The 21,982-nt window shown below is 42.2% G+C and overlaps 1 protein-coding gene across 5 annotated transcripts in view; it reads left to right on the top strand.

Moving 5' to 3' along the window:
• The window catches only part of GBF1 (golgi brefeldin A resistant guanine nucleotide exchange factor 1), a 184,168-nt gene that overhangs the window by 100,017 nt on the left and 62,169 nt on the right, over nt 1–21,982 (top strand). For all 5 annotated transcript variants that reach the window (XM_083148526.1, XM_083148530.1, XM_083148527.1 and 2 more), the window contains exons 4-8: nt 2,515–2,646; nt 7,112–7,230; nt 7,833–7,941; nt 10,028–10,088; nt 15,761–15,815. In XM_083148526.1, coding sequence (XP_083004652.1) covers nt 2,515–2,646; nt 7,112–7,230; nt 7,833–7,941; nt 10,028–10,088; nt 15,761–15,815 — 476 coding nt within the window. The remainder of the gene's footprint in view (nt 1–2,514; nt 2,647–7,111; nt 7,231–7,832; nt 7,942–10,027; nt 10,089–15,760; nt 15,816–21,982) is intronic.

The following is a 21,982-nucleotide window of genomic DNA, read 5'->3' as shown; positions in this document are numbered from 1 at the left end:
ACTGTTTCGCGATTAATTTATATTGTATATGACAGAGTGGATTCATTTCCAGTTGTAAAGCACAACGGATTATGCTGCGCTATATAAGAAACTGTAAATATCTAAATAATTTGTATGTAATTAATATGTCTAACCCAATTCTCCTATGAGCCACCCAGCAGCGCCTTGGGAGGTTCACCTACAATTTATCACATGTAACTGGGGAGCTGCAGCAGGCGGTGGTCAGCTGGACAGTCACGCTAGGCAGCGGTGGGTATTAGCATTTTTTTGTTTTAAGTGTCAAATGACTGGCTGGCCTCTGATTTGCTGAGAGAATAGCCAATCAGCGGCTTCCCTTCCAGACACTTTTTTTTTTTAAAGTTCTACTTGCTGCTGCCCAGCATTCCCGTCTTGCTTATCGCTGCTCAGCACCCGCCCCACTGCTACTCGCCACCTGCTGCTGCTCAGCAACCTCCACCTGGAACCTGGAGGTCTGACCTGCAGAAAGGTGTGTGCTTCTGAATCAGACGGGATACATCGAGGGTGCTAAAAAGCACCCGCGTTGTGCCACTGATGGGTCCAATCTGACAGATTGAACCTGCTGCACACGGGACCACGCATCGGGTTGGATGAGGTGTTAAACACACCCGATTTGGGCTGATTTCTTGACCCGATCCGTCGGAATCGGGTGAAATCGGCCCAAATCGGATAAGTCTATGGGGGGCTTTTAGTCTATAGCAGGACAGGCCAACCTGTGGCTCTCCAGATGTTGTGAAACTACAAATCCCAGTATGCCTTGCCACAGTTTAACACTCCCTTTATAGCAAAGCTGTGGCAAGGCATGATGGGATTTGTAGTTTGACAACATCTGGAGAGCCACAGGTTGGCCAGGCCTGGTCTATAGCAATTTGCCAGGTTAGTTGGATCAGGTTTACTCCTAAATCTAGATGAGTGCAGAAATGTATTCTTAATTGTAGATCTATACACAAGTGCTGGACATAATGTCATAGTAATGAAAATTACTGAATTTCAGCTTTCTAACCGGTGATTTCTATCATGAAGATGTGGGTGGGAGTAGCTTCATCTGTGGATGGTGGAGTGGGGAGAGAACACGTACCAGCTGCAGTGGAAAGTCTGCACAACACAGAACAGTTATAATGTGTAATGTATTATTAGGATTTGAATCAAGTAACCATATTACAGTTGGTGTTTAGTGGTGCTTTAACAGTACAGCTAGAATAAGCATAAGTTCTATTTTGTGTGCTGGCCCATGGAAGAAAAATGTAATGATCCATGCAAACCATGTGTAGGGCAAGATGTGCCCTACACAGATGGTAGCCTTTTTTGCACTACATTTTAGCATTGGGCTTGGCCATGTCCTTGCCCAAAAAATAATTTATGGTGCAGTGACATCTCTCTAACCCCCACCACCAATGTTTGCAAAAAGTAGGATTTCCTTCCAACTGTACATCGGCCCCATTGAGCACACATTTTCTTGTTATATGAATGACCTAAAATAACTTTTTAATTGTGACCGTGTTGAAAATATTAAGTGAACCTTAGATTTCATTTTTCTTTGTTTAGCAGGGAAGTTTTTTGGGCTGAAAATCTGGCATATGTACTGTACTTTTACTACTGATCTGTGAATCATGTTTACTTTGCTGAAGGGTTATTTGTGTTTATTGTACTTAGTGATGTATCATTGAAATTGAAGAGCCCACCTAGTGAGAGTTGCTAATAAGAGATTCTCCAATGAGATGTATACAGTTTCTGAAACAACCTTTGCCTTCAGACTTTTTTTTTTGGGGGGGGGGGGGGGGGGGGGGTAGGCTGGTGTGCTTGAAGTGTTCACCTTTACTAAAACATAATGTTTTGCTTGTGTGTAATATATTCACATGGTCTGTATACAGGGGGTACAAGGGAAACTCCAGGTGGGTTGCACTACCTGAGAGTACACCCCCTCTTCTAGGGATCAAGTTCCAGACCATGCACTTGAATAGTACATTAGACATACTGTACCGGGCTATGGGGCATTACTGTTAATCTAGTACATTTTTATGCATGGAATGCCATTATTTACTATAGATCTTTTTAAAGAGACCCAAATCATGCGTTCTGTAATGGTTATCCAAACCTCTGGTTGCAGACCACAACTCTAAGCATGGGCCTCTAGCATGGGTGAAAAATAACTCAAACACGTGTGTTTCAGGCAAAAAAAGGGTTTTATCCCATACGATTTTTTTTTATATTTTTTTGCCTAGTCGACACTTAAATTGAAATTTGCCCTAAAAAAACATTGAAAAGTGCTAATTTTTTTCACCTCGGTGCAAAATCAGCACCAATTAAATACTCTCCCGGTAAATACCACCGCTTTTTGAATCTGTAACTTGTTTGTCGCATTCTATAGAGAGTAGCATCCAGAGGAACTGCAGCCTCATCAGTTTAGTTCTGGTTTTATTTATTTCTATTTGTGATTCTTTACACAGTTGTCTTAATCAAATCACATTAATACCATATTTTTCTTTTTTGTTACAGATCTTTCAGAAATTGAGCCCAATGTATTTCTTCGTCCATTCTTGGAAGTAATTCGCTCAGAAGATACTACTGGTCCTATTACTGGGCTTGCTCTGACATCAGTGAACAAGTTTCTTTCATACACACTAATAGGTGAGCATTCATCTGCAACAGGACTGTCATATACAGGTTGAGTATCCCGTATCCAAAATGCTCGGGACCAGGAGAATTTTGGATAATGGATTATTCTGTATTTCAGAATATTTTAATATTCCAATGATGTATTTTGAAGTATCTTGCATTTATGATGTATAAACACATCAAACACATGAAATGCACACAAATATATTTTATTTGTTCAAAAAACAAGGTTTCAAAACATGAAACAAAATTTGTGTACTATCTCAGATACTGAATTTGAATGCCAAGCAATCATTTTCTTGTACATATATAGTACCAGTTACATATCATGTCCTCAGTAGTGCTGTTAAATATGTCCCCAGTGAGTCTTTAGCAAAAAAAAAAAATTTTTTTCACTTTCTGGAATGTATGGTTTTCGGAATAATTCGGATACAGGATACTCAACCTGTACAATGCAAATTCCTGGCTCCTGGATTTATTTATTAGTGTTTGGGACTGAAATGTGCATGATTATCTCATTCTTTATATGCAGATTGTGAATATTTTTTGTAGTTTTTGAAAAAGAACTTCAGGATATTTTGCTGACTTTCTCTATTACATAAGCTTACTGCCCTCTACTGGCATGCTTTGTAGAACGACATTCATTGTAAATTGTTATATAGTAAGGAAGTTTAATTTATATAGCGCACTTTCTCCAACATGATGGTGCAAATGGCTGTAGATGTATGTGTGTGATATGCTTTATGGACCTACTGTTTATTACATATTACTTTATTTAAGTTTCAAACTTTATATTCTATTGAGTATGCTTACATTGTTGTACAGTGGTGAAATGCAGTTCTACACTAACTTTGTTGTAGTTTTGTGTGTATATCCTCATATTGCAACAGATTGATTGATTGATGTGTATATCTATTGCAATATATGTAAATGACCCTCACCCCATCATCTACCCTTCTTTTGTTTTGCAGTCTTCCTTCAGATCAGGCAGTGGCTCCTCTTCTTTTCTTTTTTTTAAATAAGTATTTTTAGATTTTTACCATTGAGAATTCTTGCAATAAAATATAAATTCAGTTGACTACTGGCCATTTCTACACCAAGCTGAAGAATATAACTCTGCCGTGCATGTGCCAGATGACTTTCCGACAGTCGGGATTCCGATGGTCAGTAGACAGACTTCGGAATCCAACCTCTAAAGTCGGGATCCTGACTTACAGGGGCTATTCTCCCTCTTAGGGTGTCCAGGACCCCCATAGAGGGAGAATAGAACCTGTACCAAGCCCACAGCGGGACGAGCGCAGTGAGCCCACTAGGGGCTTCTTTTAGCTCGGCAGTTGGGATTTCAATGTCAGTCAAGTGACCGCCGCAATCCTGAATGTTGGACCCCCATACCAAACCTTATGTGGAATATGTTTTGCACTTCCCTTTTTTTGAGTATAAAACATACTTTTATATTCTAGAAATTAGCTTTTATATTGTATACAATAAAGAAGCACAATGTTGCCGGTAGGATGTGTGCTGAGGGTTCCCAACTCATAGCATTCTTCAGCACAACGGTCCTACAGTTTCTATAAGATCTTCAACATGCTCTAAATCAGGCATGTCCAAACTATGGCCCTCCAACTGTTGTGAAACTACAAGTCCCATCATGCCTTGCCACAGTTTTGCTATTAGGGAATGCTAAAATTATGGCAAGGCATGCTGGGATGTGTAGTTTCACAACAGCTGGAGGGCCACAGTTTGGACATGCCTGCTCTATGTGAATTAAAAAAACATCTTGTGCTTAAGCAGGAGCTGATTAGAGCGAGTGTTCATAGAATGTCCCCATTTTACATACAGTAGCTTATAGTGTGTGTCATTGAAAAGTGTGAAACATTTTGTGCATAAATGAGCTTAGAATCCAAGAGGTGTGGAGAACCATGAATACATCAGTTGGTATAGCTTGTGCTGATGAAAGTGTATGTGTGTGTTGCTACATCTGACAGTATTATTACTGTACCATTAGCTAGTGGCATTTCTGGGCAGCTACGCAACTACTTCCATCCGTGGCTGTCATTCACCACTTACCAGACCCACCTCTTGTGCCTAAGGGCCTGATTCAGACCTGCTCACTTGGCTGCAAGTAATCGGAGCCCAGTGAGCAGGTAAAAGTTACCCCGCCGACCTTCTGCCCCTGTGCATGGCTTTGAATGTGTTCACACGGGGCAAATCGGTTACAACTAAATAATTTTCTCCACGTTCGCTCCGCTTAGTATGTATACATGGTACTTGTGTAGTTTCACGGCGCCGTGCGTCTGTGTCCAGCTGCGGGGCTGTAAACTCCATGCCAACGTGGATAGTTTGTACCCCCACTATCCACGTTGACATGGAGTTGAGCATGGCGCCAGGTGTCTGTGTCCCCTTGCGGGGCGTAGCGCGTCCCGCAAGGGGACACAGACGCACGGCGCCATGAAACTACACAAATACCGTATACACCAATTCGGTGTTGCAAAGTCCGTGGTGAGAAGGAGGCCGCCACTGATGAGGTCAGCTGTCCTCCCTCCCAACGGCCAGGAAACACCTGCGTTTTCTGGGACACCTGTCAATCACCTTGCATGGTCTGTTCGCATTGGGATCACACGCATAATCGGCAGAGCTGCGAGTACGTAACCCTGTTTATGGGGCTGAGTCAGGCCCTATATGCCAGCTCAAAGTTGCTGTATGTCCAGTTTGTTTCTTTATCATCATTCTTAATTGTGGATACAGCCAAGATGCTTGTTCCCATTGTTGGCATAGGTTGTGGTGCCTGCGGCTGCCACAGAAAAGAGGCCATGGAACATCACAAAGACTGACTGAGATGGCAACAGCAATAACAATTGACCTTTCCGTTTTCAGCAGCTGAACATGGATTGTATTTCAGTAGATCTAGAACAACAACCATGTCCTTGGTTGTGATGACTCCTCTATTTCCCACTGTGTTCAATACTTTTAGCTGTTTTATATCTGTGAGAAGATTATTATGGTCTATTATTTATACAGCACCATGAGTGGTCTGCAGTGTCTCAGTGGCATACTCAGAAACCATTCAAACAAAATGAAAAAGTGCAAAAGGGTTACAGTATAGGATATTGCATGATGTATATATGCTAAATCAGGGGTGTTTAATATGTTTCTGGATGCACTAAAAGTAGTATATTTACAAATTGAACATTTAAATTTTTTTCAAAGCATTCACCAGTGGAGTCTATGCTAAGTTGCATGTACTCAAACCACTTGGATCAGTTCAAACAAGGTATGTCTTCTACATGCTGCCGGGTGAAGGTCTCCACTTTAGCTTTCGTGTGACTCAATATGAAGCCCACGCATCTTGCACTTGATTTGTGGGAATATTATAAAGTCAGTTCTGTTCAGTTGCTAACAAGCTCCTGAGCTTGCATGCACTGTTATGATGGGAAAGGGCACTACAAGTTCAAGATCTTGGATGGCACCTGGTAATGGCTTCCAGCACTTGCAGCAGGTATTAGTTGGTGTACTAGTCCCCGAAGTTCTGGAAACCACTCAAACACAGTGGTTTGAGATTGTGCTTCGTCCACCAAAAGCAGCTCCCTATCTGTAAAAAGAAAAAATAAATCTGTCACAGACCACTCTTGAAGTCATAGAGAAGATCATGTGGCCTATGTTGAGTTCTATAACGAGTGTTTGTGAAAGCAGTGAGCATGCTGACTCCTTGCTGCTTATATACGGTTCTGTACCTTGACATTTCACAACATTTTTAGTCAGAGATTACAGTTAACAACCAGTGAAATTGTGTTTACTTTGAAGCAATGCATTTCCAGAAACTTGATGCACATACCTCGTATAAACTTTAGATATACACTCCTAATACCCTCTCAGATTACCCACTTAGCAGTGCCATTGTTGCCCATGTTTTTTTCTTTCTAAATGAATACGTCATTATAATTTTACTTGCATTCATTAGAATCCTTTACCTTTATTTGTAGAAGGCCAATATATCTCACAGCCCTTTCCAGAGAATGTTTACATCAGTGGAACTTACTAAACAAATACACACCGCCACCTAGCTGTATGTTTTATGATTGTGAGTACAATTTAGCAGCCAGAGAAAACCCAGGTAGACATGGGGAGAACGTAAGAACACCACACATATAGGGTCTGGCAGCAAGGCTAACCACTCTGTCACTGTGCTGCCCACACATTTATTCATGAATAAATGCGGCATTTGTATGCATCTTGGTTATCACCCCTTAGTAAAGTACATCACTGGCCTTCATAGAATCTAAGCATTTTAGCATGCCATTATAAAATGTATTGAATGTGTTGTTCTATACCGCAGAAGACACAAAAGCCTATTTGGTAGCCAAAGTGTTCTAAGCAAAACCTTCGCTTTAAATCAAATGACATTACATTTCCCCCAGATATGTTAATCCTCTTTCCACATGAAAAGGTGACACAGCAGTTGCATCTTTTTCTGTTCTAGATCCTGTCCATGATGGTACGGCTGAAGGAATTGAGAACATGGCAGATGCAGTTACACACGCCCGCTTTGTTGGCACCGACCCAGCAAGTGATGAGGTTGTGCTGATGAAAATCCTGCAGGTAACTCGAGAGAGAGGGGACTGCATCCCCCTGTCCTTATCCAGGGGGCAATTAGATGAATTGCTTAAGCTCTTTGTATCCCATTACATGGAGACATGGGCTATGTTTTGACTCTGCAGGAGCTTTGCGCCTAATGTTATTTTTAAACAGGGGGCTCATGTACCTGAAGTAAAAGCTTTTTCAAATAAATGATAATTAAAAGTTTCAATTAATTGATTTCAGGCATTTGCAAGCAGTGTAAGGAGAAGTCCTGTGAGGGATGGGGTGGGGAGACAGCAGTGCAGAGCATGCTCAACTTCATCAGTGTAATTGAAAGAGGAGGAAGCGGAGGCTATCTGTTTACTATGAGGACTTGTCTAATCAGAAAGTAATCACTAAGCTCTAATCTGGTCTCTGTATACTGTACTTCTGGCCCCTTTTGCTGAATGTCAGACTTTGTGTGTAGGTGGAAAATGTATGTAAATGTGAAACAACATGAATGTCTTATTACGTTGTACCTGCAGTATGATCTTTATATGTACTGAAAAATTGCCCCAAAATAGGGGAACTTTGCTTGCATTACTGTAAGGCATTAAAACCATAACTTTATTCCTCATTTTAAGGTATTGCGCACCTTGCTCCTCACCCCAGTGGGAGATCATCTGACCAATGAGTCAATTTGTGAAATCATGCAATCCTGCTTCCGAATATGTTTTGAAATGAGACTTAGCGGTAAGTCGTACGTGAAGACTTTGGGAGCAGTTGGAGATTAATAACTACTTTTTTGTTGCAGATTGGGTTCACTGAAATTGCTTCAATAAGTTTGGTCCATGATAAAGAGAATTATTTACAGTTCTGAATACATTCGAAATATTCACTTCCTCAATTGCTGGGGTCTCTATCCATTAATTCCTGAGTACTTACCTGCATTTCATTTAGTAAGGTTGAAATCTTTCACATTTGTAAAACAAGGTTACTACTTTTTAGTTCAAACAACTGAAGACTGAAAAAAAAATTGTCTGATACATGCATCGTTTTTTTTGCATTGTGTAAAAAATGGTTCAACATTAAAAAGAAAAAGATAATGTGCCAGCGCTGGCTGAATCATTTAATAGACGGTATACTTAAAACCGTTTTATTTAATACTTTTTAATTAGAACAATTGTTCTAATAGTATCACAATATACCTAATACAACATAATATGAAAAATAAAAAAAAATAATAAATAAAGTATAAATCAATAGATTGGAGCTTTATATGCTAAGAGGTACCAATTCCTAAAATAACAGATAAAAGCAAGTGACAATATTAGTAGCAAATCAGGCATGTCCAACGTTGGCCCTCCAGATGTTTTGAAACTACACATCCCAGCATGCTTTGCAATAGTTTTAGCATTCTCTAATAGCAAAACTGTGCCAAAGCATGCTGGGATGTGTAGTTTCACAACATCTGGAGGGCCAACGTTGGACATGCCTGATGTAGATCATACATATGGATAAGTTCAAATGTAAGGACATGTTAGCCACACGCACACCGTTTTTTGCCCTCTGTTCGGCTGAATAGATACTGTGCGCATGCACACACATTCTATTCCCTTTAGGCTGGGGGGACTCCCAACTGCTGCGGGACCGCCCCAAAAATCCAGTACGATCCTGCGATAAACGGGACAGTTGGGGAGGTATGCAATGGTAACTGAAGAAATATATGGATACACCACACAGAGCCGGTGCAAGCCTCCCCCTACCCCAAGCAAATCCCCCACCCGCTGCCCCCCCTCCCCCGCGCTTCTTGGGGGTGTGCGGACAATACTGCACCACGGGGGGGTTGTTTGCGGGAGTCCAGGGGAGGTTCAGCGTTGATTCACAGGCAGGATGGGGGGGGGGGGAAGCTCACTATCTAACCTGCTCCCTGCTTTCTATGGTACCTCTCCTTGGCGGCTCAGTACCGCCCTCCAGTGGCCGGCACCCTAGGCAAATGTCTAGACTTGCCTAGTGGTGACGCTGGCCCTGACACCACATGAAAAGCCTGTTTTTGTCCCTCTGTGCCTTGGTAAGTAGGAGACCTCACAGGCTCAGCTCTGATTAAAAACCCTCCCATAACGAGACCAGAGCTCAGCGCAAGCCTCTCGGCTTCTGACCTCTTGTGCAATGTCTCATGCGACTTATGGGACTTAGTAAACTCACAGTAATGCACTGCACACTTGTGCAGTCAGTGGGCCTCAGCTCCCAATGCTCCGCACCATTAATTATGGTCACATCAGCATATAGGTGAAGCTGCAGCACTACCCCACTGTCAGCCACAGTGGGGCCCTAGATAGAGGAGGAGTCCGGGGTACTGACCCCCCTGAGCCCCCCCTCCCTTTATCTGGCCCTGATGTAAACCATCACAATACTAAACCAAACGATGACAGTAAAGGTACCATTTACTTAATTTAATATTGTATTTCAAGTTTATCATAGCAGTTCTGATACGTTTGCTTGCTGTGATTCAAGAAAGTTTGGGAAACACTGCAATATATACTTGCATTTGGTTTTCCCACTTGATGTTCATTCAGAGCTCCTGTTAAGTGTGTTAAGTCAGATAAATGCTCTTTTCATGGCCCTTTTCATTTTATGTAGGTTTTATCAGCTCCACAGCACCATCTGGTGTTCCCCAGCCTAGTATAGTGAGAGTCAAAGGGGTGAGGACTGGCCTGGTTTTAATAAATTTGCCGTAATCCTCTGTAAACAAGGAACGGAGGGGAGACTGCTCGCAGAAGCCTCTTGATAATATCACACCACGTAATGACACCTGTGTTATTTGTTTTTGTCTTCTCAGAGTTATTGAGAAAATCTGCAGAGCACACTCTTGTCGACATGGTGCAGCTGCTCTTCTCAAGGTAAACCCTCTTTTGTTTGCCTGTGCCTTGCTGACACGGCCTCCTGAGGACTGGCATATTCTACACTTATTTAGGGTCCTTAGGGCAAGATGTGGCGATAGTCATCTGTCTTCCAGGAGTGTGGACAAAAGAAAATAAAAGTAATTGTAGGACCTTGAGCACATGCTGCAAATCCCAAGTTCATGGTTTGGTAGTTGATCTTCAAATGAAAAAGTCGCTTACAATGATCAGGGCCTATTTTAAAAGACCACGTATTCTACATTGGAGTCATTAAAAGTCTAATAGAATTGTATAGAATGATTGCCTCGGCCTAATGACATCACTCTGTTATGTAAATTGTCATTGCGGATTACTATTTGGATTTCACAACTTGAATACAAAAATATACAATTTTAATAGGGTAAATATTTGTATGGTACAGTGTTCAACTGCTTTTATGGTTTTCTATTAATATTGTTTTGTACTGTGGCTTTTTTTTTTAAGTGGCCCTTGTTATTGAACAAATTCTTGCTAAAAGCACTACTGGGAACATCTGTACCAGCGCTACTGAGGACATGATGTGCAACTGCCACTAAATATGTGCAAGACAATGACTGCTTAGCATTCAGCATCAGTGCCTGAGATAGGACACAAACTTTGTTTCATGTTTTGAAACCTTGTTTTATGCAGACAAAAAAACATATTTTAAAATCATGTGTTTGATGTTTTAATACAACATAAATGCAAGATACATCATTGAAATCTGAAATATAAAAATATTCTGTTATCCAAAATTCTTCTGGTCCTGAGCATTTTGGATATGTATGTGTAGTGTTTAATCCAGGATTTTTTCACGGCAGGGTGCCGACCACCGGGTAGGGCACTTTTTCCAATCGGGAGGACACATTTTATATTAGAAAGTTACATTAGAAACAACATAAAAATAAAACCATATAAAAGAAATTGTGTGACCCTTTTGTTGCACTGAGTATGGCAGCTCTTCTATAGATCCTCGCTGTTTATTGAGGAACAAGAGAATAGATAGAGAACAAAAGAATATAGAAGTGCGATCTATATATATATTTTCGCTGAATCAATAAAAATAAATATTTTATGGAATAATAAATGAAATGTGGACACACAAGAGTCATTTATTCCATTTTACAACACGTTAAAAAGTATAAGATTTTCAAAAACACATTTTTGATCCAACACCTGAATGACTTCAGTTCATAAGATAAACCCTACGTGTTTCATCCAAGCATGGACATCATTAGGGGTAGTAGGAATCTATTTGGATCTAATGAAGGAGACAATGTTCTCTCAGTCAGAGATGGTGGGTAGTGCTCTTAAAAGCAGGGTGTGGCATATATTGCCACAAAATAGAAGGAATTGCTCCTAATGCCGGAATAATGAGTATTTACTCAAATTATTTAAATCCTTTTCGGCTAGGGGATATCCCTCCAAACAACTACCCAGAGGTGACAAAAGGTACGTTCGGGAGAATTAGAGTAGTCCGTGTAACCAGTCTGGAAATCCATCGGTCCTGCACAACCACTTTCAAAGAAAATTTCTTGGAGGGTACCTGCTAGATTCACATAGCATATAGTAATCTAAGTAATAGCAGCACTCCAGCCATTTGAAGTTTTTTGGCTGTCTTTAATTACAAAAACTTCAAATGGATGGAATGCTGCTGTAACTTGGATTACTAGATAGATAGATATAATAATTTTCATTCATTTTGATATATTCTTCAGATTAGAACTGCTCTTCTCCTTACAAATAGAAACATTATTTATATTGCACCTCAAGAGTCAGATTACAAAAAAGAACTGTTTGCAACTTTACCTACAGATTGTAAAGCGCAACGGAATATGCTGCGCTATATAAGAAACTGATAATAAATAAATAAATATGAGACAGAGTCTGTATACAAAGGAACTTTGTGCGGAAGAAAGTCAAAACTGCTGCTTTGTAGCACTTTGTTTATAGATTCAGAGACTTTGGGCCTTATTCTGATCGGTGCGGCCGGATCCGAATATGCGGCCAGGACCGTGCGTGCGAAACCCCGCCTTCCATATGGATCGCCAACTCCCGTCCGTACGCGGTAAAAAGCTGTCCGAACGGACCGCACGTGTATTTTTCACGGAATACGCCTCCTCCATCTCAGGGAACCTCCCCCATCATTCGATGGTCGCAGACCATCGAATGCAGGACCGAGTCTTCCACCAGCTCCCGCAACCTCAGACCACACGGACATTTTTCCGTGCAAAAGCAGGGATCTGGGCGGGCAGCTGACATCCGGCGATGTCATATGTCCGCCCCCTACACGTGCGTCACGACTGCTTTACCATACGTACGCCCAGCGTTTGCATGGGAATGCCCATGAAACGCTGGGCGTATGCATATGGTAATGAGCCCAAATAGCCCTTCACGCCCCTCTCCACCCCCTGTTCGGAGTGTTCACATTTCATGCGGGATTTGGCCGTACGCCCCGCTCGCACATGAGCAGAGACGCCTCTGCACATGCGCAGACACAAAACATCGGAGGCACGAACGCACGCGGATATTACCGCACCAACCAGAATAAGGGCCTTTGTCACACACAGATTTATAGGCATTTCATATCATATTAATCAGCACAGCATCATGAAGCTGCCTAGCCGCATCTTGCGAAGACACATTTTTTGCAAGATACAAACCTACACAAGCAGCCTCTTATGGAACCTGGCACATCAAGAGACTTTATTTTGGCATGACTGCAGCTTTGGTGTGTGATGGTCTGTACAAAGACCAAAAAGGTCTCATGCAGGCAGCAGCTTACTTTCTAGAGCAGTGGTAGCCAACCCTAGCCCTCGAGAGCTACCAACAGTGCACATATTCCAGACAACCTAGCTGCTGCACAGCTGCAATCATTAATCACTGACACATTTTAAAAGATACACAGATGGAGCTAATTAGCTCACTTGTGATTCTGTGAGGAGACCTGCAAAACATGCACTGTTGGTAGCTCTCGAGGACTAGGGTTGGCTACCACTGTTCTAGAGCATACATGGGTGGCCACAAAGAAGGCAAAGGGAGCATAGCTAGAGAGAGATTTACGAGGAAAGATGCTATGCTTATAGGAAAAAACACAAAGATGAATTCATATTTTTTCTTTACATGACAATGTTTCCTAACCTACAACCAATGTATCTTTCTGAACAGAAACACGCGTAATAATTTTTAGGGTTTTTGGAGCAAAGGAGACCTGAGATCTGCAAGGTCAATATTGATAATATACATAGAAAAATTTGCGTTGGTTTTCACCCGGTCACTAGAAATTTGTTAGGCAAAGCTTAAGTGGCATATTGTGTGACCCAGCAAACTAAACACCAGCTGCATCTCTCTGGCATTATGCACTAGAGGTGAAAAGTCAAGTTCAGTCTTGTATAACAATACCGTGATTATGAACCTCAAAACCCACACAAAGGTGTTTTGTTGACAAAATTAATTAACTATACACACTAGAGAGAAGCGATATAAAATGCCCGCAAAGGGCCTTATTCAGTCAGTCACATGAGTAAGTTGAGATTTTTTTTTTCCTGTGTCAGCTTGTGATTTTTATACTGCATGTGTGCGTCTTATTGCAATGTCTGCCTTTTTTTGTCTGATATGTGTCTCTGCAACTAAGGGGCTGGAATCGGTGTGAAAGCGACTAAAATGGGTATGTGGTCTCAACAAAAGTACAGCAAGGTGCAGGAATTTTTCAGTGAACCAAGCCCTCAATTTGAAATCCAGTCTCATTCAGATATGTCCGGGGAAGGTAGTCGCAGCTTGAAATTTACAGATGCAATACACTGAATATGTTGCAGAGATACAATATCGCAATTTGTGATGGTTTCAAACTAATACTGCCCATAAACCGCCATATAAAACTCGCCATCATACTGACAGACCAATTATCTCACTATGAGTATATCCTCAGTCAGATCTGAGCAGCAATTAGTACATCAGGCTTGCTGGAAGGGTTTTCATGCCTGACAGTGATGATTGCTGATCCTCCGTTGCGGCCATACTGTACACAGCATTTATTGTCCCAATCACCTGACAGATGATAATTGCAAGTTTGTAGCCACCTTAACTGATAATAATGCTCTTTTTCTTTACTCTCTCATTAGATAATTAATAAATTGTCAGAATTCAAAGTTCGGAAAGTTTGCTTTACACATTATAAACGCTAATATGATGGCAGCAGTAATATGGCTAAAACTGTTGTTTTTTTGTTGTTGGACTGATTGTTTTATATAAAATGATTTGACATTCAGATCTTTTTGCATTGAATGTTACTGCTTGACAGAACCTTGTAGGAGTTTAACTAATACAGCTTAACTTTTTCCTACATATATATTTAGTGCCACGCATACTGTACGTTATGTTAACTGCAGTTCTCCAAATGTTTTATGGCTGAAGCTGAAGAAGAAAATTAAATAAAATCTAGCATTTACAAAATTCTGTTTTCACCTAATGATATGCCATTACAAACCAGGCAGGTGAAATTTCTAAATTGCTACTACATAACACTGACCTTCAAAACTCAATTATCTCTGTGTCACGACCAGAATCTCTAACTCATAATTTAAGTGCAAAATGCCAGACTGCTGCCAGCAGAATCTGATATTTCACTTTGTTTTAGATATTCCCTTAGATAGGGTTTTAATTAGCTTTAAAGTAATCACTTGACTAAAGCGAAAGGTGCCCATACACCTGAACTATATCAGGCCCGAAGGTACAATTACGAGGGCTCGTGCGATGGATTGTGTGCACATTGTGAGGAATATCGATATGATGCGCCGGTCGAGAGGTCGATCCTCATATCATACGTGCTGTACATATAATCCATCGACTTTGCTTGTGGTTGTAAGCAGATAGTGGGCCTTATTCAGATTGCATCGGTACTGCGCGCATTTGCACGCAGTACCGATGTTGTGCATCTGCGCATGCGTGTTTCTGCGCATGTGCAGGCGCATGGTGCGTGCACCCACGGCGACCTTTCGGGTCGCCGGGTGCACGCACCCATGGCAGCGAGGGGGGGGGGGCGGAGATGGGCGGGGAGCGCCGGGCTGCTCCATTACCATATGGAAACGCCCAGCGTTCCATGGGCGTTTCCATGAGAACGCTGGGCGTTCTCATGGTAATGAGGCAGTGACGCGGGTGTGTGGGCCGGGTAGCTGACATCACCGGATGTCAGCTGCCCGCCCATATCATGCCAGCGTGCACGCATATATACACAACTGAAAAGTCACTTATATATGCGTGCACGCTAAACATCATTCGATGGTCGGTGACCCGAGCCATGCGAATGGATGTTTATGCAAAACATCCATTCGCAGCTGTTCGGGCGAAGCCGCACTTTGAGGGGGCGGCAGGGGGGCGGTCGTTCGCGGGGTGGGGTTTGGTGGATTTGCAAGGCTGCGAATTCGCAGCCTTGAGAATCAACCTGAATAACCCCCAGTATGTGCTTTTAAAGGTCGTTCTAATGTATGGACAGCTTGTGATGAAATATAGAAATATTGCTGATTTTATATGAATAAATGTTTATATTCATTTTGTTTTGCACGTAAGAAATTTCCTGATTGCATAATATGGATGTGGGAGATGTGACGCTACAGTACACAGTGCATCTATTTAATTGTTGTTGTCCTTTGTTTCAGAATACCGCAGTTTAAGGAGGAAGCTAAAAGTTATGTGGCAATGAATATGAAAAAGGTATCTAAACTTTGGGTTTTCTTAGTTTATGTCCTATTGACTAGTATGCATGCTTCCCCCAGTCCATTTCATAGTATTGAATATATTACTTGTGAGAATGCTGTTTTTTGTTTTTCTTGTTTTTCTTTATATTTTTTGCTTTTCAAAGAAAAACTTTTAATAGCATTTTTTTCTCCCAATTAATTTATTATTAATTATTAATAGTGCTTTTACACACCAATTTGTGTTGTTTAATGACCTTTGCTATTATGGTGTATTTCCCTTTTTCTTAAGAGCAATTGCCTAATAATGTTGCAACCTTTAAATTCCATACTTTTAGGTTTACTAGTGTACACTACAATGCTCATGTAATGTGTTATAAGCATATATAAATCAAAGAATCTTCTCTTAGTTGGCCACATACATGACACCTGCATGATTAGAAGGCGATTTTGATTTTGTCCAGAGTTCCTGGTCAAATTTTGGGGTATAAGTTTTGGGGATACATATGAAATCCCGGCGGTCAGGATGTCAGCAGTCAAAAGACCACCTATGGCATCCTGAAACAGAAAATCTCACCAGGAGTTTTGTAAAGTCCTCTCCCCCTATCCACAACACCCACCCAAACCCTAACCCTCCCCCCCTAACCCTAATTCCCATACCCTACAGCCTAACTTTAACTCCCCACTCCCGTCCTTTGTAAGTGCCTAAACCTACCCCCCCCCCCCCATAACCTAACCATAATTCTCCCCACCAGTGCCTAAATCTAACCCCCTTTCCCAGCCGCATGCTAGCTGCCCCTAAGTACTCATCGATTGGGATGCTGGCTGGCGGTATTAAAGCGTCCGTGTTCTGATCATTTCTAGTTTTGCAGGGTGAGAGCAGCTAGTTGGCTTCCAGCATGAATGGGGTCTGTATTTATATTTGTTTATAAAGAGCCAGCATATTCCATTGTGCTTTTAGTTTTGATCTGCGGTCATCTTCTGACTGCATTTATGTATTGTTAGAATCTGATTGAATTTCATTGTTTGATATCAGCTGTGATATTGCAACTTGTGTAGCCAGTTCTGGTAATGTTGCTAACACTGGTTGCGTAATGCTAGTTTAGTGTAATTTGTTATTGCTCTGATGATTTGTGCAATTTTAACGGAATCTGTCATGGTAATTATACGGCACAAATCTGTCTAGTATATGATGCCCAAAAAATAATTAAATCCATGTATCTGTTGCTTTAAATACAGTTCTTTGGTTGCAAAAACAGTTTAGGGAAATTTTATTACAGGCAAATAAAGAAAAATCGGGCAAAATTAGAGCTGAGAATTCCAAAGCCACATTGGACTTTCTGCTAGAAAGGAACTTTCATTCTGAAAGTATTAGCCTAATGAGGAGTTGTACAGATCCTCTGGCTTCTCTGCCACACTCTGTTCTGGTAACAACATATGCTGCTTTCCCACTGCCTACACGGGTAATGACCCGTTTTTTTTAAACGGGTCTTTAAATGGGTAAGAGCCATAAAGACTCTTTCCCACTGCAGCTTTTAAACGGTAAATTACCGTTTAAAAGCTGTTTTTGTCACATTCACACTTACCCGTTTAAAAACCTGTTTAAGCAGTGTAAAGATAGGGGGGGGGGGGGGGGGGGAATTTAAAAAAAAAAAAAACGGCGTGGGGTCCCCCCCACTGCCGTAACCAGCACCAGGCTGAAAGAGCCGGGGCTGGTAATAAAAAATCAGGAAACCCGACAAATAGGGGTTCCCTGATTTTTTACAACCAGCCCCAGGCTCCAGGTCCGGGGCTGGTTCCCAAAATACGGGGGACAAAATGACTAGGGGTCCCCCGTATTTTAAGAACCAGCCCCAGGCACAACCAGCCAGCAGGGTAATGCCACAGCCGGGGGACACTTATTATATAAGTTCCCGCGGCCAAAGCATTAACCCTACCGACCATTCAGCCTGGCCAGGGGCCCTGGGGGAGTGGGGACCCCCCCAATAAAGGGGTCCCCCCCCTCCAGGACTTACCTGACCAGGCTGAAGCCTGGTGCTGTCCTCGATGCCCCTGGGCGGTGGGCATCGAGCTGATGGTATGGTGTAAAAAATAGAATAAAAACCATTGTCTTTTACTGGTGAACTATGAGTCCCAGCAAGCCTCCCCCGCAAGCTGGGACTTGGAGAACCACAAGTCCCAGCCTGCGGGGCATTAAAGGGCCCGCTGGGTCTTGTAGTTCCACAGTAAAAGAAAGAGTTAAATAAACACACTGACACACGTGAAAAATAAAAGTTTAATACATACATAACACATACATACTGATACTTACCTATCTTGAGCCCGTAGGTAGCCCTGGTCCTGATGTCCTGGTCCGTGTCGGCGTCTGTATCCATGTCGGCATCCCTGTCGGCGACGGCGTCGGCGGTCCGGAGTCCGAAGAAATCCATTTGGGAAGCTGTGGAAGGAAACTATACTCACCTGTCCCAGCGCGACGTAGTCCAGGTAAGGTCTTTGCAAAAAAAACAAACCGAACACCCGAACCAAGCGGACAGCTGAGAGCCGCACAGTGTTTACATCGTGCGGCTCCGCCTCCCGAATGCCGCTATTGGCCGCCTTGCGGCCTAGCGGCCAATCAGGAGCCGCTAGGCCGCAAGGCGGCCAATAGCGGCATTCGGGAGGCGGAGCCGCACGATGTAAACAAACACCGTGCGTCTCCGTGTCCGCTTGGTTCGGGTGTTTGTTTTTTTTTTTTTTGCAAAGACCTTACCTGGACTACGTCGCGCTGGGACAGGTGAGTATAGTTTCCTTCCACAGCTTCCCAAATGGATTTCTTCAGACTCCGGACCGCCGACGCCGTCGCCGACATGGATACAGACGCCGACACGGACCAGGACATCAGGACCAGGGCTACCTACGGGCTCAAGATAGGTAAGTATCAGTATGTATGTGTTATGTATGTATTAAACTTTTATTTTTCACGTGTGTCAGTGTGTTTATTTAACTCTTTCTTTTACTGTGGAACTACAAGACCCAGCGGGCCCTTTAATGCCCCGCAGGCTGGGACTTGTGGTTCTCCAAGTCCCAGCTTGCGGGGGAGGCTTGCTGGGACTCATAGTTCACCAGTAAAAGACAATGGTTTTTATTCTATTTTTTACACCATACCATCAGCTCGATGCCCACCGCCCAGGGGCATCGAGGACAGCACCAGGCTTCAGCCTGGTCAGGTAAGTCCTGGAGGGGGGGGACCCCTTTATTGGGGGGGTCCCCACTCCCCCAGGGCCCCTGGCCAGGCTGACTGGTCGGTAGGGTTAATGCTTTGGCCGCGGGAACTTATATAATAAGTGTCCCCCGGCTGTGGCATTACCCTGCTGGCTGGTTGTGCCTGGGGCTGGTTCTTAAAATACGGGGGACCCCTAGTCATTTTGTCCCCCGTATTTTGGGAACCAGCCCCGGACCTGGAGCCTGGGGCTGGTTGTAAAAAATCAGGGAACCCCTATTTGTCGGGTTTCCTGATTTTTTTAATACCAGCCCCGGCTCCTTCAGCCTGGTGCTGGTTACGGCAGTGGGGGGGGACCCCATGCCGGTTTTTTTTTTAACGGGTAAAGGGCTTCCCCTTTCCCACTGCCGAAAAAACGGCTCTTACACGTTAAAAACACTGCTTTTTACACGGGTAACAAAAACCGGTATTTGTTACCCGTGTAAAGCAACCTGGAGCTTTCCCACTGCAGCTCTAGCCGTTTAAAAAGGCTAAAAAAACGGCATTTTACTGTGTAAAGCCTGCAGTGGGAAAGGGGCAATAGTAATGGTCACTGCACAAGATGTTCATTCATTTCATTTGGACATGAGGACCCTCACAGCAGGTATAACATGGGCTTTTAGGGCACATTAGATGCTACTTGAGCTATAGTGCTGGACATCATACAAAATCCTGGATCCTGCATTATAGCTGTTGTCCAAAGATGTGTTCAAAGTAACATGGGAAGTAGCACCATCCAATACAGCAGTTTATTGGATTCTGAAATAGGAACCAGCGCATCATGTTAGAGCATGCTTCCTACAAAAATGAATAAAATCAAACTTAATCGATATATGGCATCCGGGGCTACAACACCCATTTACTAACACTTAAAAATAAATATTAAAAAATTGCAAGTTAGCCTTTGAAGCCCAACAACAATTAAAAGATTGACTTTAATTTATCTGCATTTGATAAAAAGCAAACTAGTAACTATACCCCCTTGTTTCATCTTGGTGACATTGAGAAACTCCATACTCAACGTAATCTGTAGTAGAAGGTGTAGTGTGAATCATTCATATAAATTTTTTGTTCAAGTTTGTGATCATTGTTATTATAATCGTAGTGTGCAACACATCATTATTTTGTTCTGTCTATATTTGCTAAATATGTGCAGCATATATTTTGCACCAGGAGATGAGTCCAGTCAGAGAATAATCACCTCATGATGCAGTCAGCCTGCCTATAGTGGAACAACTGGATTCCCAATAAATTCCTACGTCCTTTACTGCTATATATTTATGCTGTTAGAGTAGTAATGTTCCCAGCTTAGAAGTGCTTTTACCAAATGTTTCAGCTTTAATGAAAAGTCTGTGCTGATCTGAACAGATTTTTTTTTGTTTCATTTGTCTGTTTTTCCACTTGTCCACCTTCACCCTAGACCTCTGCGTGTTCTCCTTGGTGCCGTTTTGTGTATGTCACAATCATACATTTACCTGTTTCCTGCAGATCTCTTCATGTCTTCTCTGCAAACTGGACACTAATAGTGGTGAACAATCCAAATACCTCAACCAGTTAGAGAGGGTACTGCTTTTTAAAAGCTTTAAGGTCTCTCTTCTGCTCCTCTCTATCTGTGCAGTGTGCAACTAAGACACAGGAAGCCTGTTGTTTTGTGGTAGACGGTTTGCTTTTCTCCCACCCATGGTCCCGCCCTTAATATGACTTGTTAGCATGGCTTTATGGTGGATGCATGAGGCAAATGGGGCTTTGCTGTGTTTTCTAAAATGCGCACACTTGAGATCTAGATGGTCACTTCATAACGTTTGCATTTGGAATGTAGATGCTAATTAGTAATAAAACCACCTGCCCTGTTTCCATATGTATTTATAAAAAATACGTGCGTATTGCCAATTGGTAGGTGTATAGGGCCTAGTGATTTCTAAACTCTGTCCTCAATGCACATTTAGAGTCTAGTTTTTAAACATATCACTATTTGAGCACAGGTGGTGAAATCATATTGACTAAAGGTACTGTTAAATGTGCTCAAGCATGGATATCCTTAAAAACTGGACTGCTATGGTGCTTGAAGACCAATGCATTGTCCTATTAGCTATATATATATATATATATATATATATATATATATATATATATATATATATTCTATTACATTTTTGTTATTTTTTTGTTGTTGTAAACCTAGTATATGTGTAATCGTATATGTTCTGTTTCTTTCCTGGCAACACTACCAAGTTGGGTTTCTAGGGGACCACAGCATTTTGTGGATTTCCTATTCTAACCTACAACCCTATAGTTGGTTGTTTATGTACCATTGACAATTACAGTATGTGTTTTTTTTATAGCTTTAACATTAAAAGTCGATGTGAAAATATCAAGGTAACTCTTGTATCCCTGTCGAACAGTGTAATAGTAGCAACAAACTCTGCAAATGACATTTTAAAACATCAGGGCTTTCCTTTAAAGATAAACACACTATTCAGGAGGAAGCTATACTTGTACTTTGTACATTGGTGCAGAAGGTGCATTGCATCAGGGCCCCTGAGAACTGCTGTGGGGCATAATGTGAAACAGGGGGGCCCAAATTATATTTTTGCACATGGACTAACTACTCACAAGTTCCGCGATTGCTAGGAAGTATAAATGAAAAGCCGTGGTATTTTGTATTTATAAATTTATAGTATTGTTCTATACATCATATAAATGCTTGCATATGAAATGTATGTATGTAAAATATTCTTAATGTTTCCATCCACTAGGGCGAGGTGATACCCCGCCATGTCACCCAGCAGCTGCCGGGAGGCAGGATAACATATATGTGCAGTCTCTTTGCATACAATGTGTTTTATGTGATCCCAGCAGGGGCTACGGGCTGCGACAGCCTGTAGGATCTGTGATTGTGATGTGAGGCGCATGGGAATGTGCCTCACATCGCAATAGCAGGTAAATGA

Source organism: Crinia signifera, chromosome 6 (genome assembly GCF_055691185.1).
Source record: "Crinia signifera chromosome 6, ASM5569118v1, whole genome shotgun sequence".
Lineage (NCBI taxonomy): Eukaryota > Metazoa > Chordata > Amphibia > Anura > Myobatrachidae > Crinia > Crinia signifera.
Note: the sequence above shows the minus strand (reverse complement) of the source record. Positions and strands in the feature narration are given on the sequence as shown.